Below are 18,238 nucleotides of genomic sequence, written 5' to 3' on the forward strand. Positions count from 1 at the left end.
CTTAATCTGCAGGATAAGCTCCTGTACATTTTAAAGCCTGGTCATTTGCTACTCAGTGTTTTAGCTATATATATTTCTTTTTCTCAAGGCTCCCAAGGATCTAGTTTGCCTGGTACAATTTGAATATGTTGAGGTGTACTGGGGTCTTGGCTGGAAGAAGAAATACCATTCGCCCACAGACTTTTGCTTTGCTCTCAAGGTATGAATTAGTGTTCTTTGTATGTGCTCAGCTGCCTCATCATGCTCTTCATGTTATTATTGTGTGGTTTTCTTTGTCTTGCTCAATCTCGAACATAACATGATGCTCAACATTTCTGCCAGATCATTTATACAAGATATGCTGTCAAACTGTCTAGTTTGTAAAAAATGTGTTTCAAATTTGTGAGTTTTTTCCCTTCATTTTCTTTATGTTATATAATTCATTTGTGTGATTTTCATAAATATCTAATATAAAGCTTGAAAGTTGCTGCCAGAATAACATAATATGATGCTGTTTACAGTAAAAAAAAAAATTATAGTGTTTTAAAATGATTTGTTTTAAAGGTGAGGGAGTACACATGGTTGACCTTCTGATGTCATTGCAATAAATGTGAGCACAATTCCGTAGGCTAATGAGGCATTGCGATAAAGTGAACCTGAACTATGACTTCATTGAAATTGATATCTTTTGAAAAGACAGTTGGGAACTCCAAAGGTTAATGCTTGTGAGTCATAAATGGAGTACTTTTATTGCCATGGATCTTCGGAATCAATATTTGCACTGAACTGAATCAGTTAGTTGAAAATAGCTTTCAGCCTAGCCCTCGTTTAATTTTTTAACTGTTAAAGCTCGTTAGAGATTAAGTAGTTTGAATACTATCCACTTTTGTTATCATGACATTCAGGGGAAGCAAATTTATTGCCAATGGAATTGCTGACTTTTCTAAAAATACATCCATTTCAGAAAATGAGAATAAGGGAATCAATAAATATTTCATGAAAATAAAAGGATCAGACATTAGCCTCTATTTAAATTTGTTTCTGAAGAGTAGAGAAGATACTGTCTTTTAAGGAGATTGCAGCATGAATCATGCATTTGGTGCAGCATCTAAGAACACCTAAACCTCTGAGCATTCTCCTATTGCTCTTTTTGAGAAATTATACGGTTTTAGGATTATATCAAATTTAGGTGTTCTTTGTAAGTGCAAGATATTTTCATTGTAGAGAAAAACAGTAAAACAGCGTAAGGAAGGTGATAATGTAGCTTGTTGGTTGTTGGGAGTAAAGTGTTAAATGGGTGTTTGAGGGTGGGGTCAGCTTTTGGGGAGGGTGGTACCCATCATTCCTTTGCTGCCTTATGTTACCTGACCCTTAAAGGAGTCAGGTACCCATTCAACAGCTGTGTCGACTGGGAAAAGACCACTTCATTTCACAGTAAGTATGTGTATTTCCAAGTTTGGATGACATTGCTGGAACCATTCAACTGTTTGCTTGTGAGAGGGCAAGAGCTATTGAAGGCAAGAAGAAAGAATGTTTAAAGTACTGACGATATTTAATTTTCTGGATTTAAAGTCTGTTCTCTTTTCTTTTTTTTAATCAACAGCATCCACAAATTCAGAAGAAGACCTCCAAATACATACGATACTTCTGTGCAGAGACACAAACCTCCCTTGATCAGTGGATAATGGGCATCCGCATTGCCAAGGTAGTACAGATTAGAATGTTTTATTCTTAGTTTTAAAATAAATCAGAAAGATGAAGCGTGGGTTTTATTTATAATATTGACCCTTAGTACTGATCGAGTTAATTCCTTAGCTATGGGCTGAACATTTTTATTGCTTTTGATTGTGCTTGGTCTAGCATTGAAGCTTTGGCTTAGCCATTACAGTGCTTTGTCATGTTATTTTGTACCGATATCTATTTGTCATGGTGTGTTGTACTGATGCCTATTTGTCATGTTATGCTGTACTGAAATCCATCTGTCTCATGTCGCTGGTCTTATGTTTTCAATGTGCTACAACAGTGTCTGATGTCATTAAGCCTCTTTTGTTTTCACTGTGCCACACAACTGTATGTTTTTCCTCACACTGTAATGATAGATGTTTCTTTTTATTCTTCTATACTTATTTAGTAATGTTTCCTTGTGCCATTGGTAATGTTAATTTCCACCATTCATGTCCATCTGTTTATCTTTTACTTTATACTGTTGATTTTATATGTATGTCCTGTAGACTATGTAATTTTTTCTTGTATTTCATTTTATATTCTGTATTTTACTTATTGTTCTTATTTTGTTATTAATGAACCTTTAAACCTTAATGTAGACTTAGAGCATTGCTGGTAGCAAAATCTTGGATACTGATTTTTCCTAACTGAGCAAAACAGGGAGAAGGCAGGAGTGAAACGAAATGTTTCAGATAAAATTTATTTCTGCATTTCCTTGGTTCCTCATATCACTTCCCTTTTGACTATATCTATATATGACCAGGGTGGTTGAGCAGGAAATTATGTCATTCAGCATTGAGGGTGTTATACTTTGTATCCCCATAAAGGCTCCTTTCACAAAATGTCTAGGTCACTGTACTTTGAACCCACTATAAATATTCTTTCACTAGAGTTTTGCATCAAACCTGTTTGTTTTTATTCCTTTTTTCCGTGCATATACATCCACATGCATGGCTGATGCTTGCAAGCACATGCTTAATACTTTTAGTTTGCATGTGTGCATGCACATAAACACACATTCACCTTGATTTACTGGCATGGGAAAATGCATACACACAAGCACATACACACACTGCACATATATAATGTCAGGTGCTATGTATGCACACAGACACATCACCATTGGATGGAGCAGATGAATCATGTTCAGTAGGGGACCTATCCTTTAAAACGTCTTACAAGTGAGATCTGTCAGACTAGTCCATCTCTGGAGTCCACAGAATGCCTCCAGCTCATTAGAAAGGAAAGGGACCCATCCTTCAACAACATATTTAAAAACATCCTGTAGACCAATCCATCACAGTAGTGCACAGAACAGTTTTCAAAAAAGCAAAACAGTAAGCTACACACTATCAGTGTCGAGCACAGACATTGATACCATATGACTATAGGCGATGCCAAATGAAGGAAGGGAAACAAGGGGAGGGGAGTGGATGACCAGGCCTGCGAATAGGGAAGCAGTGTGAGTCATCACTTCTTCCACCCTGTGCCTTCCTCTTTCGATCGTCAGAAGCCGTTAAGTGTCGGCTTTTGTCCATGCTTCATTGTGTTGCCCTCTTGACCTGACCCGCGCTGTCACGGCGGGCTGACGCTGCAGCGGGCGCAGTGCTTTGCTTTGCCCAACTCCATCAGCGCCCAGCAGCATCCATGGTGTAGGCACTTGTTGTGGCAGTAGTGACTAGCGACCATGCTCATTGTTAGCTTGTTTTGATTTTGTATTATTATTCCATTTAAAAAAAAAATCCAATCCAGGTGAGACTCTGCTAGAGACTATAGACTGCATGAGATTGGCAGTAGTCACATAAGGCAGCACTGCAAGTCTTTGCTGCCTTATTAACCTGTACGCAAGTTGTATCATCTGCGAGAAGTTCAGCTGTGTTACTGTGATGTTTTGTGGTATATAATGCTCGATCTTGTCTGATATTCTTGGCAGTATTTAGAAATTGTTCGTCTGTTACCTCAGACCATGTTGTCATTGTTGCAGTAGATTAGCAAATGAGATATTGACAGTTTTATCGTTATTTCTGATGTTTAGCAGTCATTCCACATCATTAGTATGATATCTGTCTGATTTTTCATGCTTAATGATAACATGTCTGAGTATTTTATATATCTTTATACGTCTTTCTATTCACCTCTCACTCTTATACACTCTCTCTCTCATTCTGTCTCAAGGTCTATCTCTGTCTCTTTTATCACCTCTATCATTCATAGACACATGCATATGCAGGCAAGTGCATGCATGCACACATGCTTTTTGCTGTTTGTCTTTCTCTTTCTATCTGTCTTCTCCCTCAAATGAGTGCAGACATGAATATGTCTATCTAATAATGGTGGTAACTGTTTTCATGATGTCTCCTATTTTTTTTTTGTTTGGTTTTTTTTTTTAAGCATGCTTTGGAGATAAGTTGAATGCTACTAATTGTTTAGACTATTTCATCCTGCTGACTTATACGGAAACTGCCATCAACAGGAAAAGACGAAGCACACATTTCCGTGTCAAATGTTATCTGATAGGATAGGGTGTTATACAATTTTTAAACAATTAATTACATTTATTCAGTCTGCATATTGGTAAGGTGCTGCCCACTTCACACTACTGATCTGCTGGGTTTTGACAGTAAAGGATTCTAAGGCATTTAGCTTCTGTCAGTGTCTTATGAGAACTGTTGTGCACTTCATTTTCTTCTTGGTTTGGTTGTGAAGTAATGTTGTTTGGAGAATCTTCACTGGTTTCCTTTCATGACAGACTGCTTTGTTTTAATTTGTCTAATTAGTGTTCAGTGACAGGGGGCATAATGAAAAGAAGATGTCTAGGAGAAATGTTTGTGATGTTAATACCTTTCGAGTACTCCAACGTGGACATTTATCTTATTCTTTGGTAGTTCATCTAATATTCTTGCACACCATTTTGCAGTCAGATTTGGAAATGTCTTAACCTCTGTGAACCTTATTAGATGATATGTTTTCACATGAATGGTTTGTTTCTTTTTTTCAGCTTGGAAAGCAGCTTCTTCACAACTTTGAGCGGGTCCACCATGAAGTCGCCACTTGGGATCTGCGCCAGGCTACTACTATTGCAGACGGTTCTGACCTCTCCACTGGAGGGGAGGGATTAGAGCATTGCAGTGACCACTTCCAGGGTCTGAACCAGACCTCACTTCAGGACAGCCGCCTGTCTGTCCTCACCCCCTCTTCACACCACACCATCGTAACTGTTCACAGCACCACCCCAGGCCGCACAGTTGGGAGTGGCATCTACCATGGTAGTGAAGTCATAGGTGCTGGTGTAGCACCAGTTCCTCACCGCAAAGAGCCTGAAGGTGAGCACCCTGAAACTCACAGTTGAAGCTGCCTTTCTTTTCCATTTTTTGTTTGACTTATTGATTTGAAATGCTGAAGACAGAGTGGAAGTTTGTTTTGGAACTGCTATCAGTGCACCACAAAACAGCAGAAATAAAAGTTCACTAAAAAAAACCCCTGCACTTTCAAACCATTTTTCTTATCATTTTTTTTTAATAAAGAAGTGTTTGTCAGAGGTGTCTTTTTTATAAATACTGGCTTTTTAGTGGACTGTGACTTTGCTGATTCTGTTTTCCTTTCATTATTCTGAATTCTTCTTAGAGCTTGGTTGAATGTATAGAGTTCTCAAATATGTATATAACACGTTATATACTATAAACTCTATATACTATAACATATATACACATATACAATAACTACTTTAACTTGGAGATAATGTCTACAGGATGCCTCCTGCTCTTATCAAAGCTGTAACATGGATTTAATTAGCCATCAAAATAAACCATTTATAAGTGGTGGTAGTAATTAATGACGCAATAGGAATCAGAGCATGCATGTTATTCATATGTTGTTTGCACTAAACCGTGCATCAAATTTGAATGTTTTCTGGTAATATATAGATTCCTTTACGTTTATGTGAAGGTTCTGGAGATGGAAGTACTGGTCATAAGACTCCAACAAAGCGTGTCTCCTTCAGCACAACCCACTGCATAATCACAGACTCTAGTGAGCAGCTTGTGGTTGCCAAACATCGGGATTCCATTGTCTCAGCGTCAACAGATTCCTCAGAAGACTCCAGTTCAAGTGGAGAAAATCGACACACCATGGCCAACACGCTGAGGGGGAAACTTCGGCCCAAGCTGCCCGTGACTACAGAAACAACTCGTCTGCTGACTGAAATGAACCAGTTGAGCTTTGACAGTGGGACCAGTCCTAGCGGAGATGGTGGAAGCTTTGATGAAATTTCATCTTTATCGTCTGGTTCTTCCACGTTGTCACGTCACACCTTTTCACGGTCCGATCGTCGGAGATCTTCCATGTCTGACAGACGTGGATCTACTGACTCGAACAGTCGAACAACTCACCATCATCGCATGAACGGCAACAGTGCGCCCCCCATGTCGCCCCCTGCCACCATGGGAAGGCGACATTCCCATGAAGGAAGCCCAGGGCGAATGTCTCCCCTCATGCGGCATTCTGGGACCCAGCAGTGGGTGGAGGATGTGCAGTATGGTATTGAGTCTGTGCCGGATGGCTCGCGATCTGCACAGGATCCATATGCTGGACCTGACCGCTATATGTATGCTGGAGGTATGTCTGTCTATCAGCAACAACAGTATCAGTATCAGCAACAACAGCAGCAGTACCAACAGCAGTTGCAGCAGTATCAAGAGCAGTACCAGCTACACAAGCAGTTCCAACAGCACCAACAGCAGCCATCCTCACAATCACAGTGTCAGGAGCTGCAGCAGCAACAATCATATTATCAAGAACTACCCACTCAGTATCAAGATGTACTTCAGCAGCCACAGTATCAGGAACTGAGGGAACAGGACTCCAAATATCCAGGGCTACTACAGGAGCAGCCGCCTGGGCATCAAGAACATCATCACCAGAAACATCCGTCATGTCAAGAGTATGACATCAACCCTCACTTGTACGCTACTATTGGTCAGATGGGTGCTGCAATGCATCCTACTACCCCTGGTGCACTAGAAACTGCCACACCACCACACTATGGAGAACATATGAAGCCACCAGAGGCTCCTTCACTACCTCTGCCTCATCCACCATCTGGACAATTAAAACAGCTGCAGCAGCAGTCCAAGGTAGGCCCACCCCCAACAGCTCCAAAACCTGCTCCACCCCCACCCATTCATCCGCAACAGCCCCCTCCCCCTCCTCCTGTGTTTCCACAACAAGCTCATCAGCTTCCTCCTGCCCCCACACTTCCACAGCAAGTGGCCCCGCCCCTTGTGCATCCTCAACAAGTACCCCCACTCCCACCTGTGCCCTCTCAGCAAGTACCACCTCCTCCAATGCTTCCACAAGTCCTCCCAGCTTTCATGCATTCTCAAGCACCTCCACCTGTGCCTCCCCAGCAAGGACCACCTCCCCCAATGCTTCTGCAGCAAATATCTGCACCCCCCATGCATCCTCAATCAGTACCCAAACCTCCACCTGTGCCCTCTCAGCAAATACCACATCTCCCAATGCTTCCACAGCAAGTGCCCCCACATCCCATGCATCCTCAACAAGCACCTCCACCTGTGCCTCCTCAAGTACCAGCTCCCCCAATGCATCCTCAACAAGCACCTCCACCTGTACCCCTCAGCAAGTCCCACCTCCCCTGTGCCCCCACAGAAAGCACCACCTCTACCACCAACTGTGCCCCCTCAGCAAGTACATTTAACCCCATTGCTTCAACAACAGGTGCTTCCTCCTTCCACACACCCTCAACAAGCACCCCCACCACCAGTGCTTCCTAAGACTGTACCTATGCCAACAGAGGGTACAATTTATGGTACCACCGGCAGACATGATATTGGTAGGGGGCATGTTACAAGCCCTATGGTGGATGGAGCCAGAACTCTACCACTGACCAGTTCAAAACCTGGACCTCCCCCTTTAAAGATTCCAACACCACAAGCTGGCAAAGTGGGACCACCTGTTTTGCCCAAGTCCTCGGCAGCAAGTCCCATGTCTCCCATAAATGTTCATGGACAGTACAGAGCAGGGCAGAGCGGCATGTCTACATCACCTATGTCCCCAGTGTGCTCTTCATCTGCACCTTCCACTCTCATGAAATCTGGGGCTACAAGCCCCGCTGCTTACCACTCACAAGGTCACATGGTCAGCAGTGCAGACAACTATTATGAAATGGTCCAGCAGTCTAGTGGATCTCCAAACTCCCCCCACAGAATCTCTCATGTTAAACACCCTTCCACAGGGTCTCCTATGCTTGGAATGGGATCTAGCCCAACTGCTAGCCAAGGTCCTACACCTTCTGACAGTGGTTACATTGAAGGAGATTCATCTTCATGTGCAGGGTCACCAAGCAACCTTCCATATCTTGTTGAGTTGTCTCGAAGGTCTCAGGCTCCAGGCTTAGGCACCAGTCCCCCCAAGATATGTGCACAAGTTTTGGAAACAGCTGGACATGGAGCAGCCAGTCATCGACGGTCAGCCTCCGCTGGCAGTTCCATTGTCAAAGGGGGTGCAAAACAGGATGCAGGTAAGCGAGCCCCTCCACCACCACCACCAAAACGTAGTGAAACAACGCGTCTGTCAACAGATGTAAAGCCAGGGAAGGGAGAGACCCCACCAGCATCTCCTTCAACACAAATGGCAGAGCAGGGACCTCCTCTGGCACAGGTGCCATTTATGAGAACTATGAAGGAATCATCGACATAAATGATCTTCCACCTCCACCGCCAGAACTTTTAATTGGGCTGGCAGAGTCTTCAGTCAACCCTTCTGCTGCTGCAGTTCATGGAAATACTGCAGGCCAACTCACCAGCAGCAAAAAGCCACAAAAACTTCCTCCACCACCGCCAAAACGTAGCAAGGATACTCAGCTTTCTCATCACTGAGGCCTGTGATTGATAGAACATCCAGATCAAAGAGCATATTATTAGTATGAATGTGTGCATGTGTGTGAATGTTCATACATGAAGAGCATTTACTTGGAATCACTTCTCCATAACTCTGACAAGAGATACATTGGGTCAAAAACTGCTTGCACACAGCTGCAGTCAAAAAGGAATTTTCCTGTGTTTTCTACGTGCTTCTCTAGTCACAAAATTGAAACCTAGTCCTTTTGTGTAAACTTGGTTCAAACGTGTTTCCTTATTGGATCTATGTGTGGTGTCAGGAGTTCATGGTCATTTTTCTTCTTGCCTTTGCTGTGGCCAATATGGTGCAATGTGGACATTATGTTGTGGGCTTTATCAACTGCCATGGAAAAAATGTTTAACTGTGGTAGGGATTGCTGGATGCAGAGTTTAAGCATCAGTTCATCTTTCTATACTTGACTGGCTTTTGTCTAACCAGTCGTTGGATAAGACTTGAGTGCCAATCTCCATGCATGTGTATTTTGCCTGTCAGTTATGAATGGATTATGAGTTGACAGGTTTTTTTTTTAAGTTTGCCTTACTATTGTTTTGCTGTGCAGTGAATTATGAAAGTAGAATAAACATGATGAACTAAGAGTGTACTTCATTGCTCTTTAGAGTTACCAGTATGAGTAATCAAGCTTGAAAATAAAGTACTACCTACATGATAGATGCTACTAGGTTCTGCATTCTTGTATCTTGCAGTAGTCCGAGGCATCATCATTGAAAGTCTGCAGTGCATTTAGATTGATTTCTGTAAGCATATACATTTCTGAATGGAAGTTGTTTTACATGCAGTGAATTTTGACAAAGTGACTTCAGTGTCTAAAAATACTGATGTCCTGATGTTTAAAGTAGTCACTGCTGGTGCATGTAATTATGTTGTCATCCTAATTTTTGTTGCCACTTTGAAGTATTATTTGAGTGTGGCTTATAAAATAAATGTTTGCATGCACAATTGCTTTTATAGCAATATTTATATCGGCAACTTGCTGCAGGCTCTCCCATCTTAAACATTTCACACCTTGAGACCAAATATTCCACCATTCTTTTCGATCTTTAGACTGGGCCTTCTCTTATACTTTTACGTTTGCTGTCTGAAAGATGGAAAACCTGTTAGAAAACATTTCTTTTAATTTCTTGTTCTTTTAAAATCATTTTATGATTTGTGTGTGGTTGTGATGTTTTTAATGAATTCATTGTAAATAGATTTTTTAAAGACATGCTGACAAGATGTATGCAGAGCATATGTTGATGGCTTGATTTTAAGATATACAAACTGTGTAAGAGATGTTCATTTTTCCCTCATATTTATATCTTTTATTTTAAAACCTAAAAAGAAACAAAGGAATTGTTTCAATGTGGTTCCAAAGAAAAGAATTTCTTTTACACCAGATGTGTGCATTTTCAGTCTTTTGTTTCAAAAGTGTTCCTTTAATAATTGCATCCTAATTATAAATTAATTTGTTTTTGTTCCTATTTATTTCCTTGGAAAAGATTTTTTTAAACTTCTTTCCAGACAAACAACAGTGATGATTTATCAAACAAATAAATGCTACATGACAATAACATGTTAAAGTAATGAAATAATTTTGAATATGGTGGGCTAGGAATAGCTACTCTCACATGAAATGATATGCTTTCTGAGTTGTGAGAAGTGTTCATCTAGTAACTTCTACGTTACAGTGGTGTGTGTGTGTACATATACAGGTACAACATTAGTTGAAAAGACATACATGTATAAGAGAATTTCTGAAAGTCAGAATAAATTATCCCCAAACCAACTAGCATATTTGTAATGCATTGGAAAAAGTTCTGATGCATGCATAGCCAGATTGACACTTAGACATTAAACCAAAGAAAAACCACAATTTTCTAGGTATAAAAATTTAAGTTGTTGTACTCTAGTTATGCTGTTACTACTACAGTACAGGATTAGCTGTTGCAGTATTCCTGCAGATAACTCTCGGGAAGTTTGAATATTTTTGTTTGTAGATATGCAAGGAAAACATCAAATCAAATCAGATCTTGTTGGCAACCATGCTTCTTCACATGTTTTAGAAACTCTGTTACAATCTTCAGTCTTTTTAGGGGGAAAATACTTTTTAACATTATGCAGGGCTTCTGCTTACACAAAAAATTGCGTACAGTACGCATTAAAAGTTCGGAGGACCCCTTCAATTTTCGTCAATGGGGTCCCCTTCAAATTTGGGCGAAGAACAGGGACCCCTTAAAAATCTGAAGAAGGGGTCTGGGACCCAAAGAATTTAGCCTTAGCAGAAGCCCTGATTATGTGAACTGTTTCTATCCTTTCACATGGCACCAGTTTATAGGACTCGTTGCCTGGCAGTGATGTAGCCTTAGCAGCTTGCTCGGCCCTAATATAGCCTTAGCTACTGCATGGCTCGGGGTCAAACATTTTCCTTCTCTTCTCATCCCCATTCCAGTCCGGTTTTCATTATTGGTCCAGTGGATCCTCAACAGTTGCTGAGGACTGTTTAGGTGACAAACCTTTTTTTTTCAGTTGTCTTCCCCTGATCAGATTTAGTTTCTGGTGAGAAAGATTTTCATAGCCACAGTCATCCATTGTATTGTACACCAGTCAGTCTCAGTCAGCATGTTTCTTTAAAGTCTTTTCAGACAATCTGCTTGCTCAGTCAAATAGCAATGTCCTGTACTTTTTTTTACCTTCATTTAAAACACTGAGATGCATCTGCTTTTAAGCTTTGATGGCTTATTGGGGATTTGATGTTAGATACAAATTAGCTACAGTGGCACCTATGAATAGCAAAAACTCTTGAAATTAAACAATGTTGCCTGTTGGCGGTTGGGGTATGGGCAAGAGATGAGGCTTTCTAGCAGCAGTGAAAAACCTTTTCAAGTAGACTAGCAAAAAATGGCAGTGATGCAGCAATCAATGTTGGCAGTAAATTCTTGATATTTGATAGTCTGGGGCTTCCTCTGTCAGATTGACGGCATATCATAGCTAGCTTGGTGTGTTACAACTGTGCAGTGTCAGCTCATCGGGTAGGGAGTAGTGTTACATTTCCAGCACTATCAGTGTTGTTTCAGATTATGTTCTGCTAGGTCTCATCACACAGAAGATAGCAGAGTGATGTGATGTTGACAAGAGAGAAATAGCAGATACAACCTGGAGTTACAACTCCACTTCCTACTCGCTGTGTCAGTAGCATAACACCATTAGACAGGTACTGTAGCTTATGGTAAATTACAGTGATTAATGCCATCCCCAGCAGTTAAATAGCTAATTAAATAAAGACTGAAAATATTATAGTAGAAGTATTAATGTTGTCTTTTTCAGGAATTAACAGGCGATAATGATCTAGAAAACATGCTGATGTTGACAGTAATGCACGAGGCAGCGAGTTCCTTAGGTAGAAACTGACTTCAAGTTTACCATGGGGACCACAGGCAAACTGCATTTATGAAAGTGGCCAAAGCGGAAAGAAAACTTTTAATTTTCGATTGCTTGGACAGTTCTGTACTTTGTGTTATCTGACCATGAGCTTTCACTTTTTTAACATTTTGTCCTTAAAAGGATATTCAGTCACTAAAACCAAAGCCTCATTTTTCATCCAAGTTTATGTTAAGGTATGAATTGTTGCTTCCATTTTCCTGCGCTAGATGCAGAGAATTAAGGTGTTTGTCATATTTTAAGTGCTTATTATTATTCCACTATGGGAACTTTCTATAACTGCTTTCAGTAGAAATAATATCAGAGGCAGCACCAGATGACAGCATGCACTGGCCTATTGCATGGCGGTGTCCTGTGGGAATTGCTGTTAGTTTACAGCGGGTATCTGAAGAGCTCAGTGAACAGTCAACAGGCTGGTTGATCTCATTTACGCATAAGCGCATAAAAGTACACATGCATCCATCCACACCTGCATGTGTCTGCATAATTCACCAGTAGTTTCAGAACTTCCTCTTTTTTATACCACACAAGTTCAAATTTGTGTACAGCTTGTTGCAAAAATGTGCACCAGTGTTTGTCATGAACAAAGCATAAAAATTATTGCCACCACTTTCAGGCCATTTTCATCATTTATAGACAAGATGACAGTTTGAATAATTTAGAAACATCAACAGGAAATTATTAACAGTATCATTCTGCTGCATAATATGAGTGTTAAGCTCAGTATAATATTGATTTGTGCTACAAGAAGAGTGAATATTGCCATCATGGTGTCCAATGGTTTCATTATTTTTATGCATTGGATTTTCTTTGGTTATTTATCACTCACCCTTTTGTCTCAACTATGCCATTTCTGTACCTTGTTGTTCTTAACATTTCATCGACATCTGCAAATGTTTGATTACCTGCATGTTCTTTCATTGGTATTTAATCTAGAATCTGAGCACAAGATTTGATAAGGTGTATTTCACATTTTGTTTTCTGTAACTGTGGGTTGCATACTTGCTGTTCATGCTGTACCATTCCTTGTCTGTAGGGTTTTGCATGATGTTTAAAACTTTGGGCCAGCCTTGCCTGCTGTGTTCTTCATGAAGCTTGAAATTGGCCAGTCACTATAACTATGCACAGAACAATCATGTGTTCATTTCTAAAGGTTTTTATTGTTATTTTGTGAAACTGTGTGTCTGGGGGTCCAAAAAACAAACTCACGACAGCTGTTTTAAGATTTACAGATCTTAGGCATTGTGATGCCGAATAGAATAATGGGTATTGAGGATCACACATTTTGTACAGAATTTTTAGCCTTACAAAATTTTCACCTGATGGACAGCTGAAAAGCCAAAACCCATGCTAGCAAAATCTGGTCAGCGTGAAGACAGTTTGCAGTGCAGTCTACAAGTTTTGCCACTCCTTACAAGATGGACAGTTTGATCAATTGCCTGAGTATTGTAGTGTGTACACAATCTAGGGAAGCTTTCAGTCTGCTTTTCTTGCATCTTTATTGTTTTGTTTCATTACTCTGACTTGATGCAGAAAGAACTGATCTATAACAACATCTTGTTTTGAAAGGCATGTAGATTTTCAGACTGTGCGTTGGTTATGAGATTTAGACCATGGTCGTTTGCACATAAGAAGTATGAGGACTAGATACAAATTTCTTCGGCTTTGTGTGCCAACATTTCTTACTAATAAACAAGGATCTGTTTAGTTTCCAGTTGGTACTGTGTACTAGTAGTATAAACATATTGCCTAACAGTTGAAATTTGTCAAGTAGAAATGATCTCAGGAACAGATACATCACAAGCAACTTTGAAACTTTTAAATTTGGTAGAGATAACAACCATGTGTACTTACAACTTTGGTTGTAAAAGATCTGGGATGTGAGGAGAAGGGTATGTTGGTAAAATTCAGTTGGTAAAACAACCCTAACATTCCAAGTCTCTTTAATGCTGGCTGGCTGCAGTGTTTTTAATAGCTTCTCTTATGCTACTGTTCGGACCAGCACAGCTATCGCAGCCAGCTCGGTCAGTTTAAAAAATTTCAAAAAGCAAGAGTTGCACTTTCGTGCAGTCAGGTGGCAGGTGTAAGAGGCTTTTCATTTTACTGAAGATGGAGATCAGACAATATTCTAGCCTATATCATCTTGTAACTCATTTTGAAGATCACTTGGGAGTTCTGAACTAATGTAGACATGGCATTCTAGAAGGTTAGCATGTCAACACTGTGAAATGATTCTACTGGCATATTCAGTGCTGTCATAAGATGGTTTGAAAACCCCATGAATTCTGCAATAGAGGGTAAAGCTTGGGAAATTTTACCTAGATGGGCTGGATGATACATTTTACTCAGTAAAGGTTACACAATCTGTTGCAAACCTACCGTTTGACATACTACTGGAGGTGAGAATAAAATCTTTTAAGCTGTCCAGTTTATTTATTTCTTTTTGACAAATGCTCTCTTACACACAGTTTTTCAGGCAACATATCTATTGGCCAAAATGTCCATTTCAAATTTGATGAAGAGTGTGAGGATGTGGGTCATCACATTTTTGTCACAGCTGTAAAGTATGTATGTGCTTGCAGGATTTTTTTTTAATCAGTGCCAGAGTTCAAAGTTCTAAAGAAGACAGCATATGACTGCATGTCGTTCTTCCCTTGTACAAAAACGTCCATATTTACCTAGAAACCTTGATTCCAACTTGCTGCAAAATACAATGTCAAAGTAACTGCTGGTGTTGCACTGCCAACAACAACATTCCCCATTTGCCATTGATCCATCCATCAACATCCTGAATGTCGGCAGTCTTGAAGCACTGAGGAAGACCACCATTTGAGGACATCACATTTTCATCACAACAATCACAGATGCATAATGAGTAGCCCACCCACTACCTGATTTCTGAAGCTTTTTACGCTACTTGGCTTCCTATTATCTGGTCTACCTCAGTCTTGCCCTGCTAAACTTGAGCATACTTGGAAAGCTGCTCATTTATTAATCCATTGATACTATCCATGACTTCTACTCTGGCTACCTGTTGACAATGGAATCTCTCCAAGAATTGCTTCTGCTTCATAAATTGACAATATTTAAGCTAGCACCACCGACTATCAGATCACAAATTCACATTTTTATCTGGTCTTTGCTCTTAAACACTATATATCACAAAACCAAAAGCCAACTGGACCAAATGCTGTTACACATGTATCTCATTCATCTGTCACATCCACTGGTCATCCAAGTTCTGGAATCTCCAATCAAAGCCCCATGCTATTTTTATTTCAGTGTGATTATATTGTAGTATGACTGGCAATGGTGATTTAGTGTCGTTGACAAAAGGAGTGTGTCTTATTATTATGTCTACTGCAGAAATTGACACAGACTGTTCTGGTAATGTTCATAAATGACAGTCATCATTACTATCTTCATCTGGCACCTCTCCCCACCTTGTATATCTGCTTCATGTTAGTAATGTGTGCATTACTAGTTGACTACGAAGTGATGCCCATAATCACCCGACAAGTGTATGGTACCAACAACTCAGTATACAGCTACTGGGTATTTTTTTTTAGATGTTTTACAATACAGATGTTACATCTTGTGATGTGCCCAATTTTTGAAATAAATTTTATCTGCTGTCTGATTTCCTCTGCATAAACTTGTACACATGAGCATCTTGTGGATGTGAATAATGCTATCATGCTATTTGTTTTCAGGTTTGGTGTGTAGTCATGTTCTGGCATCTGAGCTTGACAAGTAGACAATAATGATGAGAGTGAAGATCTAACTGCTTCTCTTTTTGCTAATTCTTGACTCGAAAGTCAGAAGGACCCTATAGAATGCACCATCAGCAAGTGGAAAAATCATTAAAAAAAAAACTTAAGCTAGCATTCAACATGTGATGATGTGACTTTAATGAAAAAAGAAATGACAGACTACACACTGTATTGCATAAGCAAGATTAGTTTGAAACGCACATGTCAAAGAAGAAAATGCCTTTATCTTCATCAAGAATTTAAGTTTTTTTTTCACACACACACATTCTGTGCCTGTCTTGAAGTGTCACCATCCTGCATGTGACATCTTGCCTGCAAACCCTATACCATGCAGAAACATTTCTGAATGATGCTACAGAAGAATATTTGGATATATTCTGTCATTCAGAGATGTAGCAATGAAGGCAGTGAATGACAAATGATTAAATGTAGTCTAGAACTACTGATGTTGCCAAATACAAATCAAGAGGAAAATGAGGCTGAGTGAAGCAAGAGAGGTCAATGTTGTTGACTCGTCATATTCTGACAAAGACTCAAAGCCTCAAGGTGGGTAGCATCAATCAAGTAAGATACCAAACTAAACTTTCATTTTAAAAGTACACAAAAATCTGACTAAAATATAACAAAAAATAAATTGCGGAAGTCTTTACCCTGTCAACAGTTTGTAGGTTATTCTCCACACATTCTCACACACAATCCATGCATGCATGAACATTTGCACTCCTACATACACAAAGTGATACACAAAAGCAAAACATTCTTGGGAATCTGAAGCACACAAAGCAATTATTACTACCAAACTTCCAGCATTTATAAAATCTCTGCAACAGTTATCATCATACTTTTCTACGTCAAATAATTTGTGCCTTTTCAAAAGAAGCATTGCTGTCAAAGATATTTTATCATAGAATGTTGTGACTATCCTGTGGAGGAACAAATTATTTTTAGTATTATTTGAGGCAGCAATGCTTCCAAAAAAAAAACCCCTAACATGTTGAATTTGTTTACCTAGTGTGTTTTCAAAAGATTTTATGACAGATTGCTGCAGTTGTCTATTTCTGTGTAGGTCACATTTTCTTCATCATCCATGGAGGCACACTCCAGTGACAGGATCTCAACTTGTTTCAAACACAATGAAAGTCTGGCATGGAACTTGACCTGCATTTCTGATCTCAATTTATGGTTCAAACTTTGTCGTAAGTAGAAACAGACATAACATAAATTTGAGCATCGCATCTTGTGTGCAAGGTACTGTTTGTACAGCATTTCAAACTACTTCAATGGTTGGAGAATGAAGCAAATAATATAACACATTTTTTTAAAAGGCCAATAAATTGTAAAACAATTCACTTGTCACTACAACTTGGTAATACATATTTTTAACCCTTAGGATACATTCACAATTCGCTGTAACACAGACAAAAGAATCCAACAGCCTTGGTCAGGTCTATCAATATTTATGCCTCAACGTCTACAAGTCAGATGACGGAAATTCTTTACCCCTCAACAAATATTCACTTTATCACAGACCCCAAGAATAGAAGAATAACATTTCAAAAACTCAGTCGTTCTGTGTTAACAGTCTACAATCACCCTATAGCCATCACCTTCTCCCAACTGAGCAACAATCCCTAGTAAGCTTACACGTTCTAGACATACAGAGCTACTTTGTATAACCACCAAGCTGTCAGCACAGAACTAGTGCTACTGATTGCTCCCAGCCTGAGAGAAAATACTCTGCTGCAGACCAGCCTTGAACAGCTATCTGGTACAAAGTATTTATTCACAATTATTTGACTGGCTACAGATTTACGAGTACCTTGTTTTCTAACAAAGAATTTAGAATGAGCCCATTATCTCCGACCATTGGTAAAATTGGATCACTGCCAGTTACTTAAACTTAGATAACTTTAAAATGGTGGGGAAAAAAATGAATTCATATAACACTAAATGTACAACTTCTTACTCTCAGTAAACCAGATGCAGAAAAACTGACTCTAGGATTAAACTATGGATGCCCATGAGCTGAAGTAACACTATAAGCCTGCCATTATCACATCTTGACCCAGCAAACCACACACAAAAACTTATGGTCGAACCAAAGTCTAGTCTTTTTAACTGTGTGAGATGTGTGTGACTAAATTCCCCCATGAACAAAGTCTCAAACAAGGCCAATGGCATGATCGCTACACCATCAAACCTTTGTAACAATAGCTAGGAAATCAATCTAAATAAGTATCCAGTCCACCCAAGACACCAACAGTCACTATGCACATCATTAAATGAGTCTTTACTTTGTCATTACCATTACTTTGTAACACCTGCAAAAAAAGAAACTTTCTTGATATCCTTGTATATATACAAACAAGTATTACTTTTCTCTATTTCGATAATTACAACAAATGCTC

General features: G+C 39.6%; 1 protein-coding gene across 1 annotated transcript in view; it reads left to right on the forward strand.

Moving 5' to 3' along the window:
- The window catches only part of LOC112564786 (ras-associated and pleckstrin homology domains-containing protein 1-like), a 52,052-nt gene extending 36,355 nt beyond the window's left edge, over positions 1-15,697 (forward strand). Inside the window, 6 exon segments of the mRNA XM_025239858.1 lie at positions 89-199; positions 1,583-1,684; positions 4,703-5,027; positions 5,650-7,496; positions 7,498-8,376; positions 8,379-15,697. Of these exon segments, the coding sequence (XP_025095643.1) occupies positions 89-199; positions 1,583-1,684; positions 4,703-5,027; positions 5,650-7,496; positions 7,498-8,376; positions 8,379-8,600 (3,486 nt within the window). The 3' untranslated portion in view covers positions 8,601-15,697.
- Positions 15,698-18,238: the final 2,541 nt, after the last annotated feature.

This window comes from Pomacea canaliculata, linkage group LG5 (assembly GCF_003073045.1).
Source record: "Pomacea canaliculata isolate SZHN2017 linkage group LG5, ASM307304v1, whole genome shotgun sequence".
Classification (NCBI taxonomy): Eukaryota; Metazoa; Mollusca; class Gastropoda; order Architaenioglossa; family Ampullariidae; genus Pomacea; species Pomacea canaliculata.